We start from the raw sequence: 26110 nt of genomic DNA on the forward strand, positions 1-26110 counted from the left end.
CTACGAGGCGGGGTATCCCAGGGGAGTGCTGTCATGGACGATCTCTCCCTGACTACCAGGAACCAGCTCATCAAAGAAGAACTCCAGATGCTTTATGGCCTGAGGATAAAAAGAATATGACACAAAGACAGAGTAAACTCCGTCCGTGCTAAATTTCTTCTCTTTATTTCCAGTCAGACACTTTATTTGTCTAGCAAAAATCTACTTTGCTCATTCACTTCTCTAAAGGTTTACAAGAGCCATTGTAATCAGGGAGCAAATGCAAGATGCTCCACAAATGCCCCACTTACACCTAGAACACCTCATAATGGATACCAGACAAGGTCTAATCCTTGGACATTTTTGTTATAACTTAGTATTTATTGGTCCCTAATACTTGGTCTGTCATTAGCCCTTTGAATGCCATGTTCATGTTTATACGAATGCAAGGGAGTGACGCGTCTATGCGACCCTGGAATCAGTATGAAGTCAACGTTTACATCCAGCATAGTATACTCAATACTGATTCTATGTTTTTGTAATGACCCAGCTTCTCAGTTTTACCTTTTAGCTGAAATCAATTTCCAAAAATGTATCTTAAATCTCCAATCACACCTAGCATAGGAGGATAGTAAGCATCCCTTGTGTGCCATTGTACAAACCCCCCACGTGCCCCATTTTAAGATCACACAGCATCAGCCCTTTTGGAAAACGTTGTTTTTCCCAAAGTCGTCTCCCAAAGCCGTCCCACTATTTATTAGTGTTTATGCAAGAAATGCAATACAAAAAGTTGTACAGAAAATTGCAAGCTTTGCTGTGATGTAAATTCAATGACAAAGCTATGGCTATGATACTTTCAGTGTACTGCGGCATATTGTCATTTATCGATCGGTTTGTGAGCAGTTGGGCACTCAAGCAAAATATGCGAAATTGGTAAGCCGTCAACTGAGTCTGGTGTGCGAAAGTAACAACAAAAAGAGTTATTTGGTGTATTATGGGCTGATGAGTTTTATGCGCACACTAACTTGGGAGAAGGATCGGGGGGAGAACTTACTTCTTTGGTGTCCTTAGGGCGTAGGATGTGCTTCCCATACTTGTTGATGACAGCCTCGGGGTCCAGGAGACTGAGAAATGAGTGAACAAAACATCAACAAGTTTATTTAACTGAGTCGTGGAAAGAAAGAGAAGTCAAACTTGGTTCCAAGGCTAAACTCTGCCTTTTCATTTTTTTTTTAATGGGGGGGGGGGGGGGAAATATTTGTAATAAAATGATAATTATGTAGGGTAAAATGTGGAATTTAAAGTAATTTTGTCATTACAGATTTGGCATAAATATTCTTAGGGGAATGATAAATGCTAAATAAATTCAAGTTAAAACAACAACAACATTCTTGAAAAGTGTGCTACACATTGCATAATAAACGAGACCTGAAGAAAGGCCATTATCATGAGAGGTCACTGGGGTCATGGAAGATGGTGCACACAAGAGGAGTGACCAGCTCTGATAAGACCAATGACAGCTTCATTTGGGGAGAGAAAGGCTGCAAGTAGGACAGTCCCAACATGCAAATCTACAAACATGGACACACTCTGGAATATAAACCTGCCAATTACTGGTAAAAGCTTTGAAATGGCTCTAGAAAATGATGAGATTTTGTTTTTATATCCCATTGATATTGTATCTATACGATGTGTGAAACTGACATTACCACAAGGATTGTGCTCAATTATCAAAATGTTTGTACTCAATGCGAGATTTGATGACTTCATCATATTGTGAATACTGTCATTGTAAAAGTACATCCATCTAAAAACATTTGCACGTTAGTAAGTGGTTGTGAGAAACTTCTTTTTATAGTGCTACAGAGGGGAGGTGAAATGAAAGTAGGAGGAAAATAAAGCAATAATGGAAGGGAAGCCTATATTTAGCAAGAGAAGAATGGAGGCAAAAAAAAAAGAAGAGAAAATGATGATGGTGATAAAGATGATGCTTGTGACACTACTACTAATAAAAACAATGATGAATAGTGATAATTATAGTGCTGCTGCTGATGATGATGTTGGTGATGATAATGAAAAAGAAGCCACTGAGGAGAGGTATGAGGAGTATAAAGAGAAAGAAAATCATCTCACTTTCCAAGGAGAGAGCCAAGACAGCTGACCGCATTGTCCCTCTGGATGGCCAGTACAATGCTGGGACCATGGCATAGCAGCTGGATCTGAAGTGGACAAAGAACGGTGTGAGAATCGTTACAGCCTGTGACAGGTTTAATGAATATACACTTGTACAAGCCTTACTAGCCCTTGGCCCTTATACTCCTAACAATACACTTCATCTTTGGTTACAAAAATTCAAGAAAATTTTCATTCTGAAACTGGTACAAGATTAGCATTTTTTTTTTTTTTTTGTAGGGAGTTGCTGGAAAAATAGATATCAGAGAAAGTTGGTAGCCCTTTGGCTGTTAAATCCTTAAGCAGGGCTCGACACTAACGGTGGCCCGGTGGCCCGGGGCCACCAAAAATGAAAGTCGGGCAACCAAATTTCAAAAAAGGGCAAATTTGGTGGCCCGCCTCGGGCCACCAAATTTTTTTGAAAAGTATATCAATAACTTCGTTACTTTTTGCGCCGGAAATTAGCAGTTAAATTTGTTTAAAGGATGGATGAAAAGGACTGAATGAGTGCCCGAGAGTGAGTGTTGCAAGTTTGTTGAAGTTTATTTATGAGTAGATATGTCCAACTTCTAATTCTTACCATCATAAAACTTGAATATTTGACTCATTAAAAAAAAGGACTTTTAATGTTTTTTATTGTTTCTTTTTTCGGGACACCAAATTTTTCTCTCGGGCCACCAAAAATTTGAAATTTAGATTTTGGTGGCCCCATCGGGCCACCAAACAAAAAAGTTAGTGTCGAGCCATGCCTTAAGTGTAAAATATATTTTTGTATCTAAATTGCTGTACTGACATTATGCAAAACAGAGAATAAAACATATCAATCCTACAATAGAAAGGCATTAGTTTGCTGGGGTGACAACACCTTGTATCTCAAATTTTAGAGAAAATGACTTTTTTGGATTAATGGTCAGATAATTAGTTAAAAGTGATGTCTTGTCCAAATCCAAACTGTCTTACCCCCAAAAATGAAGCCACTACTGCATGTCAAATGAAAATCCATCCCATTTGATATATAGTGCTTTGGATGCCACGGTTTTTTTTTGCTCTACTGAACATTTGACATTTTGTAGATACAAGGTCTTCTTGCCTCAATGACGATAAGGAACGCACGAAAGATAGAAAATCATAAGTCCATGTACAAGTGCTGTTAAAGGGAAATCTATTTTGACTGTTCAAAGGGAAAATCCATCTGAGATGTACTCAAACATTCACCCATTTTCATCTCTCCCGAGAAAATTTTGTGAGACCTGGGGGGTGTTTCATCAATTTAGTCAGCACTGACAAGTTGTCAGTCACTGACAATTGCAGCAAAATCCTTGGTTTTGATTGGCTGAGATGCTCTGATCACTGACTGTTACTATGGTGATTGTCGGAGACTGACAACTTGTCAGCGCTGACTGACTTGATGAAACACCCCCCCAGCTCTTGGTATATTTCAAGAGTATTCTCCTCAGTGGATGAGCTGTGTCTGTGCCTTTCTTTTTCTTTTTTTTTATGACATTTTTTTTTTTGAGAGAAAAATGACAATTAATAAAATTTAGTGTATAAAACAAATGGTGAGCTGCTAAAGAACTACATCACATTGAGTTGCCAATTTGTGTTCTCATTAACAGTTAATATCTTATTTTGTGTGTCCAAATCCTCTTTCCAAATTTTCACTGATTTACTTTTCTGAATTTTTCTGTTTTCATACAAAGCAACATAATGAAAGCAAAGTTGAATGAAACTGAAGAAACTCACACCTGAAAGTAACACAATATCTGCATGGATTTTCCCTTACAATCTACGTGTAAATAACTCAAACGATTCTGTGTTGTTTTATTGCCCACCAGATTTGGGAATGCTCCGCTGTAGATGGACACAAACTCCTTGGCCTGGCTTGGACTGAACCAAACCATGCGGGCACCGACGATGTCAAAGCCCCGATGTCGCAGGCAGTCGATGACGTCCACGTAGCCCTTGCGGTGGCCCTGCACGCTAAGCAGCTGCAGCGGAGGGGTCAACAGGATGCAGTTCGTCTGGCACAATGCACTGTGGGAATGAAAGGTCAGGTCGGTGGTGGTGGTGCCAACTCCTGCAAAAAAGATGAAATTATCATATTGCCTTTAATAATGATGTACCAAGTATTCAATGGCAAAAGAAGCACAAAATCAGAGACATCACTGAAGACACTGATATAAGTTTTCTAGTCAAATACTGAGATTGGACATGGTCAAGATTGGGAGCAAATAATTGTGTTTCCTATTTCACCCATCACACAGCATTCAACTCTACTCTTTCAATCACCACATCACAAACTTACAGTTTGACCTTGACAAGAAACTACTAGCAATAAATTGGGGCATATCAGTGTGCCATTCAAAGATGCCACAAAAACAGTTTTTCTATCAACATTGACAAAACAATGTCCTCTTGATCTGCTCAATGAGGGCAGTCCAATGACGTTGCTAAGCAGGTAAGCATGTGGATTTCTGTCAAAATGAAACGGAAGACTCATGGAAACTTTGCTATTTCAGGCAGCTACACACTCTTTTTAGCTCTACTGTAAAACCACACGTTTTTGTATGCACACTAATTCCACAAATTTCACGAGAGCCAAGATTTGTGAAATTAAAATGCACAAAAAAGTTCTTGTCTGCACTATATGCATTGAATGCTAATGACAATTTGCAAAAAATTCATACTACAAATATTTCTGGTTTTACAATATTCTGCATAGAAGACAGAAGGTTTGTTGGACACAGAACTCCTAAAGTCTATGCCACAGGGTAATGGGATGATAGAAACCAAATCAAACTGTAACTATCCTTTGGTCTTACCTATGCTGCTCCTTGGACTGAGCCCTCCATTCAAGTAGGAGGAGTGGTCTTCCGGTGAACCGTCTCCATGGGAACCGGGCGTGGCCATCCTGAGCATGAAGCTCCTCTTGGTTGCCTCCTCCCCTCCCATGATGCAGTCAACGGCCGGGCAGGAGATCTGGGAGAAAAATGGTATGTAAGTATCTGAAAATCTCTGGTCTTAAATGCAGGAGGCAGAGTGTAGGTTGTATGTACAATGCAGCCAGGATGAGGATGATGGTGAGGATAATGGTGGTGATGGTGATGGTGATGGTGATGGCGGTGGCGGTGGCGGTGGCGGTGGCGGTGGCGGTGGCGGTGGCGGTGGCGGTGGCGGTGGCGGTGGCGGTGGCGGTGGCGGTGGCGGTGGCGGTGGCGGTGGCGGTGATGGTGATGGTGATGGTGGTGGTGGTGGTGGTGGTGATGGTGATGGTGGTGGTGGTGGTGATGGTGGTGGTGGTGGTGGTGGTGATGGTGATGGTGATGGTGATGGTGATGGTGATGGTGATGGTGGTGGTGATGGTGATGGTGATGGTGGTGGTGGTGGTGGTGGTGATGGTGATGGTGATGGTGATGGTGATGGTGGCGGTGATGGTGATGGTGATGATGATGGTGGTGGTGGTGGTGATGGTGATGGTGATGGTGATGGTGATGGTGGTGGTGGTGGTGGTGATGGTGATGGTGATGGTGATGGTGATGGTGATGGTGATGGTGATGGTGATGGTGATGGTGATGATGATGGTGGTGGTGATGGTGATGGTGATGGTGATGATGATGGTGGTGGTGATGGTGATGGTGATGGTGATGGTGATGATGATGGTGGTGGTGATGGTGATGGTGATGGTGATGGTGGCGGTGGCGGTGGCGGTGATGGTAATGGTGATGGTGGTAATGACAGTGACGACCATGATTGTAGTTATGATGGTGATGATGATGGTGGTGATAATTTTGATGATGATGGTGATAGTGATGGTGATGACAGTGATGATAATGATGGTGATAGTGATAGTGATAATGATGATGAGGCTGATAGTGATGATGACGATGGTGATGGTGATGATGGTGATGATGAGGGTGATAATAATGATGGTGACGGTGATGGCAATTAAAATGATATGAAAGATATTAAGACTGAATATAATTATGATTAAATAATGACAATAAAAAAGATAACATGAGGATGAGAGAAATAATAATACTTATTAGAACATCTTTGACATCTTAACCCGTTGAGGACAAGTCCTGAGTATACTCGGGCAAGTGTCTATGGGAAATGCGTGATGTAGCAAAATCAGCCTGTCCTCAACAGGTTAATACTTGGAAGCCCATTAAACATAGTCATAGAAATATGAACATAGTTATTAAAAAAGTGACGACAAATAATGGAGTAAGAGTGAGGCGATGAGTGAGAGTAGTTCAGTTCATACCTGGTCTGCCTTGAGGTCAGAGGTCAGCCTACAGCACAGACCTTCAGGGAACAATAGTCTCTGTTCCTCCACTGCCTTGAGGTAGGTCTGGGAACCTGGACAAAGGTGGGGCAAAGATTTGATACAGTTTGAATGTACAATATATATGTATACGGTGTTCTACAGGATCCTGTTTCAAATTCAGGAAATTCTTTTGTCGAGATGTTTCCATCGCAACTGATTGACAAATTGCCCTACATCGACGTAAATATGCACTGAATTGGTCAGTGTTTTGGTAGTAGCCATGACAAAAAAAAAATTGCCTGTCCGGAGATCAGGAGGTTGTAGGTTCGACTCCTGCTCGAGTATGTACGCCAATGATTTTTTTATCATGGCTACTACTAAAACACTGATCAATTCAGTGCATATTTACGTCGATGTAGGGCAATTTGTCAATCAGTTGCTAGGATCTTGTTTGCACATAGAGCTAATTCATCCCCACCGTATCAGGGCATTACCCCCGGGGGAAATTACCCCCGGCTAAATACTGGTTAGTGATAAGGTTAGAGTTAAGATTAGGATTAGGGTTAGGTTTAGAGTATAGAGTTTGGGTTAGGATTAGGATTAGGTTCAGAATCAGGATTAGGGTTAGGGTTGGGGGGAGGGTTCGGGGTGATTGCCCAGGGGGTAATTGCCCTCCATCCCATCCCCATAATTATCTATTCATTATATTCCTTAACCAATTATATGTTTTTGATTCATTCATTATCTAATATGTATACAGTACAATCATCACTTGCTATTTTCTTTTCATGCTACTGAACAACTGAAATAGATGAAGAAGGTCATATGATATGGCTTTGGGATTTCTACATTTTTCTCAGAGAGGAGCACAGCATATCTGCTTTTAGGTCACATTTGGCCCATTTTATTTCTACTGCCACTTTGCTATATAATCAGTCCAACCTGTCTTAGCAGTCCCCTGTCAATAGTGGTCATCTGCCATATAAATCTACGCAAGTATTCCGGACTCCAAGAGAAAAGCCATGTTAATGACCCTGTCGATTATAGTGGCAACTTTTTTTTTTTTTTTTGGTCTCCCTCTGGTGGCCACTGTATAGGTTTAATTGTACACACTTTCAAGCTTGTCTTCTCTACTGTAGAGAGGTAATGCCTTACCGTGAAATGCATTGTTGATGGGGTCGGCTCCAAACATGCCTCGCCAGAGAAACTCATTCTGTCTCTTCGCCTCCTTTGGGCTGGCAGGCCCCAGGACACTCAGAAGCTTGCGCACAGCGTTCTCCCGCTGAAGCGCCAGGGCCAGGACCGGCCCGGACCTCAGGTGGTCCAGGTGCATCCCACAGACCACATCGTTCTCGGCCACCTCATCGGGGACCAGCGCCTTCGCTTGCCGGTTGCTGAGGGAGAGGAGTCGCAGCGCCACCACCAGGAAATCCTCCTGAGAGATGCGCTTCAGGATCTTGGCAAGGTGCCTCAGGGCCCCAGGCTTGATGACCAGCACAGTGGTGATGGGTCTTGGACCTAGACAGTAATCAAAACTTGAGATTTTGATGGCTGTTGATGCATTTACACCCTGACTGAAATGAAGCCATCTGAAATTAATATATTGTAGCATACTGCCCATTTCTTGATCAATTTGTGCGTTGCTGTGTATTTCAGCAAATTACGAAAAGTTCGCAAGCTGTCGACCAAGTCCGGCACACACAGAGGTAAAGTGATGGCATAGTATTGGTGGAGATAAGAATTGGACTTTTCACTTTTTGTGAGCTACTAAGAAACCACTTTTGAAAAAGTACAGAACATACCATTCTAAGAGGAATTCAAAGATTATTTGATGAAAATCGGCTTTGGAAAGACTGAAACATCCAAAAAGAAAGTAAAACAAAACAATCTGTTTGGATATCTCAGCCATTTCAAAATCAATCTTCATCAAATAAACATTGAATTCCTCTTGGTATTGCATGCTCTTTCATATTTCATATGAGGTATCTCATTACCTCACTAAAAAAAAAATGTTAGAAACTTGAAGTTAGATCCCATCCAAAACTATACAATCCCTTTAAATGCATGTGTTAGGAAGGACACTAACCTGCTAGCATTGTCTTGAAGATGGATTCTTCCACCAGCACTGTGCCTTTATTTTGAGCCCCACCCCCTCGGTGCTTGGCCTTCTTGGCTGCTGCGCTGTGGTCCTCTGCCCAAGCAAACCTGGCATTAGATAGCTCTTCCAGACTGGGGCTGCGTAGGGGCGGCTGGTAGGGCAGGTTGGCCCGCATGCTGGGGTCGGCGAACAGCTCGTGGTCGCGGAAGAACATGGCCGCCTGCCGGAAGGCGATTTCGGCCGAGGCGGACATGAGCCGCTCCAATCCAAGATCGCCACCTGAGCCCGACCCGCGGCGGAACTCGGTGGGATGGGTCGGGATCTTGAGCATGGAGCGGACGTGGTGGAAGGCATTGATGCCGCGAAGCATGCAGACCGCGGCGGGGCTGGAGGCCAGCGAGTGGACGCTCGGCTGCCAGCTGCGGTCGCCGACCTCGAACGGCGTCAGCTCCTTGGATTGGAAGGTGGTCAATGAGGGGAGAAACTTGATGCCCAGGAGCTCCAGGCCCTCTCCTGGGTTGCAGCGGGGAGTGGAGACATTATTGGTGGAGGTCTGCATAATGAGAAAACAAAATTACATCTAATATTACATATTGGCATCACACTTGAAGTTGTTGCTCTTTCTTTTGAAGACATCTAGCGTTTTCCCGCTGCATTGAGATTTTAAACTGATTCATTTTACACGACTGCTAAGCACCGGATGCCTATAGGCATTTAATTATGGGACCAACCACTTGAGTCCTTTTTGAGGACTAGTCAATGAGAATAAAGTGCTTTGATTTGAGTCACAACCAAAGGGCTTGAACCAGGGACCTTGTCATTGATAGTCTGTGATCTTATCCACTGGGCCATAACAGCTTCTCATAGAGTACATAAAACTCCACAGCAAAAAGTAAAACACACACGCAGCTTTTCTCGATGGTAATGATTCCATTACTAATGAACAGTCATTTTTTACTACAATAACTAGTCCAATGTTCCTTACATTGCAAATAAATGTTCACTAATCAGGGAATGATTTTCATTGTATTGCACAGCAATTCGCAAAGCATTTTGAATATGACTGCTATACAAGATGTCATATGTATAGCAATTTCATTACATATTATTGTATACCATTTAATCAAAATATACGCCCATCGACTAAAAGTGCTATTCAGTTTCAAGAATGGGAATTATTTCCTAACACCTCATCAAAACTGTTTAGGAGGTCTAAAACATTTGATTGGAAAGGATGTTGAGATATTTTAGGTTTTGCTATTATGGGAGTGACTTGCTCACCACAGGAAAGACTCCCAGTAGCTTTCCCAGCGTGTTGCCTAGCAACTTGAGTGTCCTCGCCCGCGAGAAGGTGACCACCACGATCTGCTCCAGCTCGGGGTTGGAGTAGAATGTGGATGGCACGGAGACGCCGTGGTAGACGTCGTGCTCAGGAATGCGGCTGAAGTCGCCGCCCAGGGCCGTGAAGAGGGCGTCACTGAAGGCAGCGATGTGGAAGCAGAGCGGGGCGCGGAGTACCATCTCGGCATTGGCTTGCATGGTTGGGAGTAGGCCTGCAAGAGACGCAGAGGTTCATTGAGTTTAGGTACATCTATGTGCATGTGAACCTTTACATTTGATGTGTCCACCTATCTACTTATCATGTATATATAGCTATATACCAGGGAATAATTCTGCAACTCAAAATTTGATTAGCAATTTCAGCTGATGAACAATATTTTCAATGGTATCCCAGTACACCTCCTCTATAGAAGAAAACTGCTACACAAAAGTTAGTTTGTGTAGCAGTGGTGTAAAAATGCATAGCACATTGCGATGCCATACCAGGAAAATTATTCCCTGTATACATACAAATTTGTACAGGTACATATATGTATGTATCCAATCACCCTACTTTGATTCCTAAATAAAGGCACATCAAACACATCAGCACATTATGGTCATTATCACTTTGCAAATTTTCAATCACAACTTTTTATGATAGCTTGATAATGCAGCAATGGAAGAACATTGAAACAATTTAAAGAAAGTTAGGGGTGATATAAGAAAGATGACTGTTATTGCTCAAATAAAAAAGTGGATCTAACATAAACATAAGTTACACCTGTCTTATTTCTCATGTTGTTTGCAGTCCTACAAATGCAATGCAAAAAGTGTTACGACAGATAGAAATTGCAGCATTTCAAAAAGTAGGGAGTGTAAATCTTAGCAGCATTAACCTTGTCTCGAGAGCTGGACCATGAGGGCTTGGACAAGACTGCCGGCATTCCTGACAGCATTCTCCGCTCGGAGGTGGACCAGGGTAGAGGGGAGGGGCGGGTTGGTGGAGGCTGGTAGCCCCGCCTCTAGCCGCTTCCTCAGCGCCTCCTCACAGTTCTTGGGTGAGGTGGGTGTGGAGCAGGACATTGGACTGAAGACGGACACCTGTTTGCCTTGCAGTCCTTCATACATAAGAAGAAATAACACACAAATGACATTTTACTTTCTTTGCTTGACGTGTGAAGAGGTTTTTTTTTGCAAAACAAGTGAATTCCATTTTTGTCAATTTGGGACATTTGTGACTAAACCTACAAAAAAAAAAGAAGAAAATAATGAGAAAATATTGGATTTTATTATCCTTATTATTATTATCTATTTGTCCATACCATGGCAATATACATGTAACATACATGTATGGATACTTGCAATCATAACTTCAAGAATATTTCTGACTATGCAACAAGTGAAGTGTCATTAGAAAGGTGTTATTTTGCTCTGATTTGATAGTCAGACTTACTTTAAAATGTTTAAAATGGTGCTGGACCTGTTTTGCGATCTATCTCCTAACTAATTAGAGAAAGCTGTGTAATCAAAAAATTGTACAATCTCTAAATACACACATATTCCTTCCATTTTCTGCAAAATTGCAATTGCACATATGTGACCCTGCACCTCAAAACACACAAAAAGTCGCCAGACATAAATTTTTAGTTATGACCATATTCTGAAAGAGCAGACTTTAAGCTGTAAAATGATGTATAACTCAAATCAGATGGACTCTCCTAACCTATCTAAATATTGGAAAGAAAGCACAAACTCAGGAAAAGTGTGAACTGAGAAAAGAGGCTCTGAAGTACAGTGTTTATTCGTTTAATCTTTACCAAACCGTGCTGGCTGTGCGATGAATGGGACAAAAAACAGGAAGTAAAACACCAGAGTAACAACAATGAAGGGATTATCAGATTAAACTGAAATTAAGCATGCCTCATTCACACATTCTGTCCATAATCAATGCCAACTTTCAAAGCAGTAGTACTATCCTTTCAAAAGAGTTGAAAGTGAAGAGTGTGGACAAGGTTTTTCAGAAATGAAAAAGGGATTCTAAAGACACACCTAATCACACTATTCTACCAAAAATGTTTTAGATAAACTGCTAAAAAAACAAACTTTCCTGGCCGTTTTATGATACCAAATTTTAGCATAATGTAAAAGAAGATCCGCTCTTTCAGATAATATGAAAAAGTCAAGTTCGGCTAGGTTGACCCATTTCACTTATTTTCAGTCCTCACGCAAAATCAGTGTGTGCGACTTTATGTTCGTTTTGAGGTGCACGGTCACATATACAAAGAGCTGGGGCAGCCTCCACAAAGTCATGTTTTGCAAGGAAAGCTATTCTTATAGCCAAAGAGCATAAAGCGTAAAATGGAGCCAAAGAAATGACAATCAACAGGCACAGAGAAGTCATAGATGTGTGTTCAATCACTGTTTGATACTGCTACCAGAAAAATATTTTCAAAAGAAAATTTGTGTTTGTCCTTTACTCATAACTTCCAGGATATGGAGAAATTGGAAGAGGAGGAGGCAATACACAAGAAAAAGTGGAAGGCAATGATGAAGAAGAGGAATAAGGAGAGGAATAAGAAGAAGAGTAGGAAGAATAGAGTGAAGAATCAAAAGCAGGAAAAGAGAAGCAAGAGGAAGGAGGCAAGAGAAGAGGAAAGGTGAAGTGCATGACAAAACTTAGAGAAAGGGATGGTACAGTATTGGTGGAGATGAGAATTGGACTTTAAACTTTTTGCAAGATACCAAGAAAACAATTATGATATAGAACAGAAAATACCATTTTAAGAAGAATTCAAAGTTCATTTGATGAAAATCGGGTTTGGAATGACTGAAACATCCAAAAACAAAGTAAAATAAAGCAATCGTAATAGAGTGTGGGTACCACACTTATCAGAATCGCTTTTTTTGATATCTCAGCCATTTCAAAATCTATTTTCATCAAATAAATGTTGAATTCCTCATAGAATTACATGCTCTTTCATATTTCATAAGAGGTTTCTCATTATCTCACCAAAAAATGTTAGAAACCTGAAATTAGGTCTGAACCAAAACTATACGATCCCTTTAAGAAGAAAAAGAGGTGAAGATAGAAAAGGAAATGACGGAGGAGTAGCAAAAAACAAACAAACTCTAGGGAGAGATACAAAAAATGAAAGATAAAGGAAGGTGAAAGAAAAAGATGAAATGGTGATCACAACAATCCTACCCAGCGCTGCCGCTCGCTTGGCGTTGAGACGGAGGCGCTTGATACCCCTCAGCTGGTATCCTCTCTCCTGACACGTGGACAGGATGACACCCAGGCACATGGGGGGAACCAGTGGGGAGATGGCAAGGACCGCATCACCCGTCGTCGTGGCAACCAGTGTTGCAGGTGGTAGTCTGTATATGGACGGAGGGTGATGTAATGCAAAGATCATTTCAGAGATTGTTCCTTCCCAATCACTTTACAGAACAGGAAGGAAGTGGAGCCATGCACTTAAATATCCAGACTGACAGGAGTTAACTGCATCTCTTATCACTTTCTCTTTATTTTTTTTCCATGGCAACATCTAAAGTGATGATCATCAAAAAAGAAAAACATCACAAATTACCAATCACAATTATAGCCCAAGTCAGTCATTTTGTGTATAAATTGCTTTCTGCAAAAACACAAATGCATGGCTACATTGATTTAGAAAGGAATGTAGGAAACACTTCTGTTATTATCATGAAACACATTTAGACTGAAAAGATTTTTTCCAATATTACATAATAGACATCTATGTAGGATTATGGCAGCTTTTTTTCCATTACACACATAACTTAAATTCAATCATCCCTCAAACTGCAACTGTCCATGAACAACTGAAATGGATGAATTCCATACTCTATTTCAAACTTCATAACAGTACCACTAAGTGGATAAAGAAAAGAGTTCAAGATTTCTCTTGCTACATGGAATAAAACAAATTCCCAGAAAGCATGGATGATCTGTTTCTTAGGAAGCAGCTTTTTGTGTATGTGTCAGAGAGGGCTTCCCACAGCCTAGGGTTGTATGGGAAGGACTCTTGTGATGTCAGTACAGACACATCCACTGACGAGGTTGTGAGCAAGAAAGAGCCACAACCTATTGGGGGAGCAATGTTTTCTGATCACTTACCCAGCGGCATCTAAGTCTTCATTACTGCCGTTTGACCACGAGTCCTTTCGAGATCCTTTCCTGCCTTTCTTTGCCTTTGGGCTCTCAGAGCGCACTCTTCGGCCACTGCTCTGGGGCAGGGCCTCCGTGCCGAACACAGCATCTTTCGACTTGTCGTTAGTGCCGCGGGCACCAAACCATAGTGCAAGTTCGTAGTTGATGCGACTCGGGTTCCGCGGACAGACTATGGTGAGATCATCACGTGAGGTGCCTCCGTAGAGCGCCATCAGTGAGTAGGGGTCGGTGCGCCTGGCCAAGAGCGGGTCGGAAGGGCCCACCGCATCCAGTAAACGGGTGCGTGCCATGTTACCACGTATCGCCATGACAACGAGTGGTCTGGCCGAAGCGGCGTTGACGTCATTAGGATTCCTCCCCGAGAGTCGCGGGCTGGTGAGCATATCCGCAGAGTTGTACATGAGCCTGAATCCCGATATGTCCAGCCCCTCCTGTAGGATGCGTAGGAAAACGCCGGCTGCTTTGGAGGGATGGTGGTACACCGCATCATGAAGGACAGTGAGAGTGTTCTGGGTGTCCATGTTACCGTCGTACTCCTGGCTGGTCAGCTGCTCATACATGGACTCCTCCGCATCCAGGGTTCGCCAGAAGAAGCCGGGAGCGGCGTTGAAGGCTCCCTCGACGGCGCACGGCGACATGCTCATGGACACGTAGGTGGCCAGTGGCTTGCTGCTGACCTGGGGGAAAGCGGGGACGTACGTGCCCGTCTCCGTGATGCGCTCCCGGGGGCTGTCCATGGGCATCACCGGCAGCTCCAGGGGCTCCCCGGAGAACTCCTGCACGAAGCGGAAGGCGTGGGGCATCCAGGCCGCTACCGTGTGCAGGTTCTTGCTCGTGAGGAACTTGGACACCGTCTGCTGGAAGGCCGTCATGTCGCGCACCTCTTCACGAAGCAGCTTGCCCCTCTTCTGCTTGACAGGAGACTGCTTGGAGGTGTCCATGCACGGCGGAGTAATGGCTGCCTGAAGCTGAAGCTTGTTACCTTTCCAGATCTGAGAGAGAGAGAGAGAGAGATAGGCAGACAAACAAACTAAGAGTAACACATAATACTTGGAAATCAATCTTGGTATTCATGTAAAATTGAACTAGCAGCAACTAGAATCAGTGCATTTCAAAGCACAGAAGAGGTTTCAATTAAATTTAACCTCTTGAGAAAGCTTACTTTGAACATACCCCCCCCCCCCCAACAAAAATGAATCACGACTCCTTGTTCATGTTGACGATAATACAGTGTAAATAGCACCCAGTATAACAGATGCCCATAGACTTGCCAGTTGTACAAAAAGTGCTTGATTCTTTCTGACCTGTGAATAAATATTCCTCTATTGTCATGTTTATCATCATAGATACCTATCACTGATTAGGACAGCTGCACTGTCCTTATGTTTAATGTACTGTATTGAACAGCATTATACGTGGCATGCATCACAAAACCAACAAAGAGTCGCACGCCCTGATTTTACATGAGGACTTAAAATGGGTGAATTCAGTTTTGAATCTCAGTCTGAGTTTAATTGAGAGACATTGAAAGTCACACAGCAGCACTTGTGAGGGGTAAGTGTAGTCAAAAACTCACTTGTTGCAATCCTACGACGCGAAATGGAATGTTATCTGTCCCGCTGGCAGTGCATGGCGCTTGCAGGGAATCGTCCGTCAGGTAGTCAAAGTTTCTCGGAACCAGAGAGAGTAACCATGACAACAGGACGATGTAGGTCGCTGAGATCTGGCCGTCGGGCCTGTCCAGCAGCTGCCGACCGGAGCTGCTCTTGCCGAGGAGGATGTTGCCGCTGGTTGTCATGGTAACCGTGAGGAGGAGTGTCTCATGGTTGGGGAGGAGGGCAGGTGGTAGGAGCAGGGATTCTGGTTTGTACGATGCTTCCTACAAATTGGCGAATAAATGGACGGGAATAAGATTCAGTGATTTGATGCCCGGTTATCTCAAAGCTAAGTAGTGACACAAAAATACTACAGAGAGAAATAGCAGTTGCAAACGACACGTTTAGTAAGGTAAGAAATGTGTTCACTTACAGAATCTAGAAACCAAAGAATGACAATTTTAGGGTACTGAATGCCACGTTTTAGTCTGTGCTTGCAGACTAGGACAAATCATGACTTGGACAATTAAAAAAAAAATCCTGAAAAATAGAATTAAAATTTTCAAATCCTGTACAACTTGCGTACAACTTTAGGAAATATTCAATGAAGCATGTTTCAATAGTTTCTTTCAAAAGTTTTAAGGAAACATCATTTCTATTCGCAGTTTGCATGATGATAAAAGAACCTGCATTATTATATCTCTGGAATCAAACCAATAAAGAATAACCATTAAACAACATTTACACATCCCTAAAAAATATCAGCAATATTCACTTCACATGAAAGGAAACCTTCAATACACCCAAATGCAGTATTTGACATCACACATAGCTAACCCATTCTATGCCACTGACTTTGGACAGTGTGTACAAGGCTATGGGGTTTTCTGTGTCAATCAGCACTCAATGCACAAAAAGGGTCCATCTTCATGTGTAGTACAATGTACCATATATGTATACATCATTAACGTTTGATTATATTGCTGCATATACTGTATACGGCATATATTTTAGCGCATCTAAATTTTCGCGAATCGGGACTCCATGACAATTTCGTGAGTGGTTAAATTTGCAATTGTGGAGTGCAGTCCTGAACAGAGAAATGTAAATGTGAACATCACATTCATATTGGGATCAGAGTCAATATTTTTGTGTGTCTTTAAATTCGCGAATAGCACCCGACTCGCAAAATTCAAGAAAATAAAAACCTCGCGAAATATTTGGTGTATACAGTAAACAAGTGTAAAGCAATGCCCTAGAGAAAATAAATCAACTCAAATCAGATTAAAATCAAAACTCAACATCAGTCGCAGAAACCCACCAAATCGAAGACCACATCCGTAGCCCTCGCTGCCTCCTTCCTCCTGGTAGAGGGGGTCATCTGGGGGTGGAGCCCTTCTAGTTTCCTCTGCAGCTTCTGCCTCTCCTGCCTCTCCCTCTCCTTCTGCTCTCTAAGCCTCTTGGCCAGGGCTGCGCTCCCCAGCTCTCTCTGCTTGGCCCCAGCAGCTCCTCCTGCTGCTGCTGCCAGCGAGGGATCCGAGTCCGTTTGGCCAGAGGGGCGTCGCTGAGGGGTGCGGCTGGACGGGCTGGCTGGTGACTGGGGCGGGGTCGGGGGAAGATGGATGCATTCTGTGCTGGTATCCATCTTCTGTGAAGAGACCAGTGATTTTATGTGAGTTTCTGGAACATTTCGTCTTTTCATTTTTAAAGGCAATGACCAATCGTCTTTATACACCCCCAATAACCAAGACACCCTTTTTTTTTTTTTTCTAAATAGATTATGAACGATCAGCTTGTGCATCAAAGATTGTGAATCTAACATAACTAATGACAGTAGTAATGACTTCACTCTCACATATTTTGTGTGATCAATAACGACTACTCATAAAGCACAACATGAAAAGATCTATGCCATGAAAAGGAGCACGCATTAATTTAAAACAATGTGCAATGTATGTGTTTCTTTTTCTGTTCTTCCTCCATTTTCTTTCATTTTTTCAAAGGGGGGGGGGGGGTATGTCTGGTAGGCGGCCTATGCTAAAAGAGGCGAGTGCCTACTTCAGCAGTGCCTTACTCTTCACACATTCTGTTATAAACCATGGCAAACTTTAGGGCCTGTTCCTACATGTAAGTCATAAAACAGAAACAAAACATGTAAAACAGTATTACACATTTTTTTTTTTATATCTCCTTATTTTAACTGTTGGCAAAACTTCCACACAAGCCATTCTGTGCACAATCTCAATGCCAGTTTGAGACTACGGTGCTGATAGAGTTATAAGTAAGAAGAAGAGGGGGTATGACGTCTACCCCGCTGTCCCGCTGGACATTACCTGGACTGGGACAGCAGTGGACGTGGTCTGAGTACCGCTATCCCTGGACGTTGTCTCTTCACTGTGGACGATGTGAATCACTCTGTGTGGCTTGCTGACCACACTCCTCCTGAACGGTAACAAGAGAGGACATCTTAAAGGGATGGTATAGTATTGGCGGAAATGAGGATCGAGCTTTTAACTTTTTGTGGAATACTAAGAAACCACTTACAGGTATGAAATGTTACAGAGCATACCATTCTAAGAGGACTTTAAAGTTTCTTTGATGAAAATTGGTTTTGAAATGGCTGAGATATCCAAAAACAAAGTAAAACAAAGTGATCCTGATAAAACATGGGTCCCACCTTTTACTAGGATCGCTTTGATTTGGAAGTCTCAGCCATTTCAAGACCAGTTTTAATCAAATAAACTTTGATTTCCTCTTAAAATTATAATATGCTCGTCTAAATTTTCATAAGATAATTCTCATTATCAAAAAAAAAAATCGAAATAAAGAAATGTTAGAAACCTGAAGCCACTTCTCAATCAAAACTGTACCATCCCTGTAAAAAGGTCTTTCCATCTTTATGGTCACGTATGTACAGACAGGGTGCAGAAACTTTCATATTTTGGGTCAAAAATCATCCTCCAGTTATTGGTTGAAAGACCTACAAAGTGTGATATTACGCATTTTCATTTATTGTAGAATGTTGGCTTCTCTGACACTTCATGGTACAGTATTTAGGAAATGATGTCACTTTATATAATGACATTTTACAAATAGTACACTATCTATGAAATGTGACCGTGCACCTCAAAACGAACATAAAGTCGCACACACTGATTTTGCGTGAGGACTGAAAATAAGTGAAATGGGTCAACCTAGCCGAACTTGACTTTTTCATATTTTCTGAAAGAGCGGGTCTTCTTTTACATTATGCTAAAATTTGGTATCATAAAACGGGCAGGAAAGTGTGCTTTTTTAGCAGTTTATCTTGAACTTTTTTGGTAGAATAGTGTGATTAGGTGTGTCTTTAGAATCCCTTTTTCATTTCTGAAAAACCTTGTACACACTCTTCACTTTCAACTCTAATAACTTTTGAAAGGATAGTGCTACTGCTTTGAAAGTTAGCATTAATTATGGACAGAACGTGATAATGAGGCATGCTTAATTTCAGTTTAATCTGATAATCCCTTCATTGTTGTTACTCTGGTGGTTAACTTCCTGTTTTTTGTCCCATTCATCACACAGCCAGCACGGTTTGGTAAAGATTAAGCACTTGAATAGACACTGTACTTCAGAGCCTCTTTTGTCAGTTCACACTTTTCCTGAGTTTGTGCATTCTTTCCAATATTTAGATAGGTTAGGAGAGTCCATTTGATTTGAGTTATACATCATTTTAAAGCTTAAAGTCTGCTCTTTCAGAATATGGTCTTAACTAAAAATTCATGTCTGGCGACTTTTTGTTTGTTTTGAGGTGCAGGGTCACAAATGATGTCATCGCTATACTTGTGATGAACAATCAACTCCCACAAAGTATTCAGCAGCCATGCAAGAGCTTGAATACCTGCCACTGTACAGGCAACTCTTGCCATGTCATTGCTACTTCATTTTTCAATTTCTGATCACTGCAGAGCTCCCAACCTTTTGGACTGAAAAATAGGGATGATTTGGCTTAAAAATAGAAAGAAAGAGTAGTTTCCACAGGAGTGTGTAGTAAAATTATCAAGAAAAATATGAAACTCCCACTGAAACAACATTCTGATTGAAAAATACAGATTATTTGGCTCAAAAATAAAATAGAAAGAGCAGTTCCCATAGGAGTGTGTAATGAAATTATTAAGAAAAATAGGAAACTCTGACTGAAACAAGAGCCGAGAATGGTCAAAATTCAGATTCTTTCCTCCAGATTCAGAATGGTGGGGCGGTCTGTCACAGGCTCTGTGCCTGGACAAAACAACACTTTTCACTGATATACTTTTTATAATTTGTAATATCAGTCCTCTAACATTGGTCCTCAATTGAAGTCCATTTCAAAATAAAGAGTACTAAAAAACTCAGAATCTCTCACTCACATCGGCTCCTTGTCTCTCGCCGCCTCCCTCTCCTTCTCCGAAGCTTGACGCCCGCCAGACGTCAGCGGTGGTTGACCTTTGACCTGACCCAGTTTCTGCATGACCTTTCTCCTCTTCTCGTGCCAGCCCAGAGCGGAGTCCTCCTCATCACTGCTCTCATCACTAGAGCTATGCTCGGTCCTTTGAACGAGCCAAGGAAGAGGTGGAAAACACTCCGATAGTTCAGTGGGATCTTCTTATAAAGTTGTCGCCTATAACAAAACCCTATTATAACAAGGTGATTTGAAGGTCCCAACTCTTTATATTTCTTCATTTTCACACCCTGATATACAGAAGACTCCCATTAAAACGAAGTCCTCTGGACGGCCAATTTTCTCTTGTTATACCGAAATCTCGCTATAACCGAAAAAACAATAAAAAAGCAGGGATCGGATTATGTTGCAGCCTGAATTTTAACTTTGTTGTAACCAGAATTTCGTCATAACCGTGTTTGTTATAACGGAAGTGCATTGTACTGAGAAACCTGGCATAGCAAGTTAATTGTCATGGTTTTTAGGTCCTTGTTATGATGAGGTTCCCCGGTACATTACATGCTGTTTGACTTTTCCTTTCTTTCCTTTTAATGGGCAGCAAGGATTGGAGTATGTGTGTGTGTCTGTGTGTGTGTATCTGAGAGTCCTATCATGTTTCTGAATGAGCACATACATATGGGAGTGACAGTGAGTGTGCTATTCCTGTACATAACTTCCTTTCTGAATCTTCCTCTCAGTTCTCTCTTCAGTCCTTCCTCCCATCCCCCTTGCCATTTTATTCATAAAAAGTATTCAATGCACTTGACACATGCAATCAAAGTTTAAATCAATGGTTGTTATATTCCACAATGTCAGAGTAGTGATGTTGGCTATTATAGTTACAGGAGATCTGGGGAGCATTCAATGAAGCGTTTTGGTCAGATATTTTCTGACAAACTGTTATAAGCTACTGAGATCCTTTCATCTGATTGATCTGAGGATAAATTTGTCGGACAAATTTGCCGAACAAAATGCTTCATGAAATGCCCCCCTGGACGCCATTTCACAGATGGTTGCCATAGTAGCAACTCTTGCTGCAATGGCGAGTAGTCATGGTAATGATAGGAACTCACTTTTTCGTATGGAGGTTGAGTATCCGCTGCACAGCTTTGGCCTGTCCATCAACAGCCGTCTGGAGGAGAGGTGAAGAAAAGAAAGACGGACAGAGTGAATGAAATCCTGAAAGCACAGAGCATCTGGTAATATTTGAGTTGGTGCCATTTACAAGGAAACATGGACAAATGTTGACTTCAGACTAGAAGCAGACCTACCAAGTCTCAAACATTTGTGGTGAGAAACGTGCTTCAGGGGGCCTTTCTCACACTCACACGCCTTTTTCTCACACCTCACACCCCACCTCCTCTTTAATTAACATAACATTTGAATGGATTGTCCAATTTCATCAAACTTCGCTGATGCGTTCTACTTATATTGCTGCATTCAATCCATGTATGTCAACATTTGGGTTATATTTCCCTTTTATAATTGTAATATTACTGCGTTTGATATATCATTTGGCAGCTCACCTCCTTTTTCCTATCTTCCTTCGGTCTTAGGTCAAGGAAGACTGTTTCCCGACTTCTCTGCAACCCTACAGCCCGGCGCCGAGGAGTTTCACCCACTTCCACAATGGAATGGTCCATGTGCATGGATGTGCCCGTGGAAGCAGTCTTGGCTGGGACTGCTCTATTCATTTTTGGAGGGGAGGTGCCAGTAGAGGTGCTCACTCTTTGGTTTCATGGGAAGCAACAAGAAAAGAATTGTTAAAGAAATGTATACATCGTTGTTTGCTTGTATGATCTTATTACAATTCATCTCGTTATAAATCATTTGGACATTTCTTTCATGTAAGGCATTCTGCAACACTGTTTTCTGAAACAAAATTTGCCAGAGGTCATTAGGCCATTGCTTATGCTTTAATACATGGCTCTACACTAACTTTTTTGTTTGGTGGCCTGATGGGGCCACCAAAATCCTAAATTTCAAATTTTTGGTGGCCCGAGAGAAAAATTTGGTGTCCCGAAAAAAAAAAACACAATAAAAAACATTAAAAGTCCTGTTTTTTTTTAATGAGTCAAATATTCAAGTTTTATGATAGTAAGAATTAGAAGTTGGACATATCTACTCATAAATTAAACTTCAACAAACTTGCAACACTCACTCTCAGGCACTCATTCAGTCCTTTTCATCCATCCTTTAAACAAATTTAACTGCTAATTTCCGGCGCAAAAAGTTACGAATTTATTGACATACTTTTCAAAAAATTGTGGTGTCCCGAGGCGGGCCACCAAATTTGCCCTTTTTTGAAATTTGGTGGCCCGACTTTCATTTTTGGTGGCCCCGGGCCACCGGGCCACCGGGCCACCGTTAGTGTCGAGCCCTGTTTAATAGCACGGACATTGATTTTAAGTCAAGATTTTCTGGCTCAAATTGCTCAGAATTTACAATATTATCATGATCAGTTGTGACTGTTTGTCCTCAGTTTCCATTGTAAACTGAACCACTTTTAAAAGAAGATATTTCTTGATCTGAGTAGTGAATGATGAATATGATAAAATATTCCAATGATATACACAACAGAAGGTGGAAAGTAATGTGATGACAAGGAAGAATAATTCTGACATTCATGATCAAAAAAGTTTTGACAATAGAATTTCATTTTGCTGTCTGGTGTGAAAAAAAAAAAAAGTAGAAAGAAAGCTATCTATTGTTCAGAAGTGACAAGAAAATGTCTTGCGTTGTGGTTAGGACATTAATTTGTTCGTGTTTTGTTTTTGCAATTCTGTTTGTTTGTTTTTTTCTTGTTGTTGTTGTTGTTTAACTTCTGCAGAGAGGTGGCGTAGTCTATATTTTAAGCATATGGTCTTGACCACTTCAGTTGTTCACTCCATACAGCACTACTATTTCAAACGACCATCTATCTTGTATGTACAGTAGGTGTTTTTACATCAGCCCGATAAAAATCCAAGCTCAAGATATTTTCCTATTTCCCAAGTCAGAAAATAGCGCGCTATTTCGAAACATCGGGCTGATGTGAAAACGCCTAATGTGTACTCAAGCTAGTCTGCTAGACTTGATAATAGGTACCTTCTTGGGCTAGTCTTTTCCTCCCAGACCACTTTCGGCGGCGGTCGAGGGGGCTTGGCTGCCAGGCCCTGGGTAGTCTTGCTGTTACCAGACTTGGCAGTGGTTGGAGAGAGCTCGGCTCGAGAGATCTTACCCCCAGACTGTTGGATGCACAGTTGGGTTAGCTTGTCCATCAGACCTGAACCATCTTTAAAAAAAAAATAAAATAAAAATAACAAATAAAAAAAAAATAAAGCAAAATATCGTTGTTGTTTTTTGTACCTCTGGGTACTTACTGTCAATATCTATTATGATTGTAGTGCCCAGAAGGAGGTAAAAGGTATTATGCCCTCTATATGGACAGCATATATAATTCATTATTACTACTATTATTTTCCATTCTACACAGAATGGGTTTGAGTATAAAAAAGTTCTAAAGGATGAAATGAAATTGCAATATTTGTACAACATTAACACTAGAGATAAGCAATCTACATCAAAGAGTATGTTGATATCCTGTTCTCACAAACATTAACAAGACATGTGGTAGAAAAAGGAAAACCCTCTGAAAACTCAATGTTCCACTGTATTGGAAATAATCAAATTAATATAGAAATCATGAGACAGACTTCTCTTTCTACGTAGCAACTAAATTGGGAATAAAATGTACAACATTATCTTCATATTTTTCCTTCGTGCAGGTTTAAAGCTAAAACTGGAGACATACTACTGAATTTCTTAACCCATTGAGGACGGTTTGATTTTGCTACAACACGCATTTCCCATAGACGCTTGCCCAAGTATACTAGGGATTCGTCCTCAATGGGATAAGAGATCCAAATGTACTAGGGGTAAAATTACACCCCTTAGGATCTATGTTTCCTTGAACATCTATCTTGTTAACATTTTAGCAGACATACCTGCTCCTGCATCACTATGAGCTGATGGGGGCCTGCCTAAGCTGCCGTCATCGTTTGCCCTCTCAGGGAATGCATCGATGAGGAGATCGAGATCAATGAAGTCCACCTTTTCGATGGCGAGAGTTGGAGCGTCGGGAGGCAGCATCTGGTTGACGATGGCCAGGTTTTCTTCTGATTTCGTGGTGTCTGGGCGAACCTCCCGGCTTCTTTCCTCATTGGCATTTGAAACCTCCCGATTATCAGACACTCTTTCCTCCCTTTTTGTGAACTCATCTTCGATAATTCTCGTTGGTGGGAGCTCTTCTGCCATCTCGATGATACTCTCGCCAACATTCTCATCCACGGCATAGTTCTCTCCAGACAGCTCCATGTCCGCTTCAACGTCCAGCCCAAGACTCTCAGCGACTACCGATGAAATCACCGTCTGCAGGCTGCTGGTGGACTGGTCCAGACTGCTGGTAGACAGGCCGGTGCTGCTCCCAGAATTCCCCAGGGCGTCTTCCGACTCATCGAAGTCGTCGATGCACGGAATCATGTCCTTGGGCACGAGGTCCTGACCGTACACAGCAGACCATGTCTTGCTGTTGGCGGAATCAAATGGCGGGAGACGCCGACTGAAGACACGGGGACTGGTGTCTGCTCCACCTTCCGTTTCCTCCAGCTTTGGCATGGAGGACTTGAAAGAGGTGGAGCCGGTGCGATACTGCTGCCCCGTATCCTGGTTGACCTTGACGTACTCGTAGGTCGGTGCCTGGATGGGCAAGTCTTCAAGCTCATTACTCGGTTCCAAGGCCTGCCGCCATGCCTCGGGGGTGAGAGTTTCGTCGCCGAGGTCACGCTCTAGGTGTGGACTCTTTAGGGAACGGTTGAAGATGCTAAGCTCCTCGTCAGAGCTCACCTGTGGAATGATGATGGCAAGAAGTTTTTAGCTGATGATTTCTTTGCAGCTACATGTATATTCTCTTATTTGAAGCGAAAAGCAACTTTGCATACTTGTCTTCTCTCAACATTATGATACTTTATCGCACCTCCTTGACTACCAAACTACCTCACAACAGTGTACCTGTATAGCTGTTTCGAAGAAAAAAACAACAACAACAACTCTGTGCAGTCTGCCAAAATGATGAGGGGTGTCACAGATGACAATATCATGTACAAATTGTAATTCTAATGACATGATATAAAAGTAGTAGTATACGTATAACTGGTAAACTATACAACTCTGGCTGCAATACTCTTGGAAAAGAAAAGAATGAACCTTTGCCCTTTTAGAGTGAGTGTATTCAAGGAACCTAATTGAGTGAAAGCTTTTCAAGATGAATGTCGTAAGCAAATTTTACTTAAATACCTAGGAGCAGTTATAGAACAATAACTATTAAATGCTTGTAAATGCACATACTAAACAAGTGGATGGACAGACAACTATGGACAGACAACAATGTTTGTCAAAATTTTTATTTTCAATAAGTTGCTGTATGCTGTAAATGCAACCCTCTTTGTAAAACGGTTCAGTTTTACCACCTGTGTTCTAAATTCATACGTGAAGTCTTGACTGGGAAGACTCTGAGATTACTACTGTAAAACACAATATTTTCGCGGCGAATTGAAGCCAACAACCTTTTTTGCGGCATGAAACTTTTGTGGGTTGCCTCTAACATACAATGCACATAGTATAAACAGGAATTTTTGCATGCATTTTCAGTTCACGAATCTTGGCTCTCGCGAAATAAGCGAAATTGAAATGCACGCAAACATTCCTCGTTGTACAGTATGCAAGGGGGTAGTTTACTCACACTCGAGGCCTCAAAGTCCAGAGATGGAATACTGGCTTGGACATCTGCAAACATCGTGTCCAGTCTTGGCATGAGCTCCGCGACCGAGGTCACAGAGGGCAGCAAGGGAAAGTCATCAGACCGGCTCAGCTCCTGGGCAATGATGTTTATGCTGGCGGCAATGTCACTCAGCTTGAAGTCATCGCCTGGGACACTAGAGGGTGCACTTCCTCTATTGGACGATTGCTTGGATGATTCAGCCAT

At 41.9% G+C, this 26110-nt stretch overlaps 1 protein-coding gene across 1 annotated transcript; it reads right to left on the reverse strand.

Annotated features, from left to right (window-relative positions):
* LOC139736518 (dynein axonemal assembly factor 8-like) lies at nt 1-26110 on the reverse strand. Its single transcript, XM_071647268.1, has 21 exons — nt 25868-26110; nt 24075-24972; nt 23176-23362; nt 21615-21816; nt 21162-21220; nt 20018-20197; nt 17958-18071; nt 16951-17263; nt 15611-15913; nt 13981-15026; nt 13048-13220; nt 10739-10960; nt 9801-10072; nt 8508-9072; nt 7577-7939; nt 6419-6513; nt 4974-5130; nt 3984-4228; nt 2113-2198; nt 1034-1103; nt 1-99 (listed from the first exon to the last, which is right to left on the reverse strand). The coding sequence occupies exons 1-21, from the start codon at nt 26108-26110 to the stop codon at nt 1-3; spliced, it is 5892 nt and encodes a 1963-aa protein (XP_071503369.1).

Source organism: Diadema antillarum, unplaced genomic scaffold, assembly GCF_040938485.1.
Source record: "Diadema antillarum isolate AM-2024a unplaced genomic scaffold, OU_Dant_1.0 seq00000651_RagTag, whole genome shotgun sequence".
NCBI classification, from domain to species: domain Eukaryota; kingdom Metazoa; phylum Echinodermata; class Echinoidea; order Diadematoida; family Diadematidae; genus Diadema; species Diadema antillarum.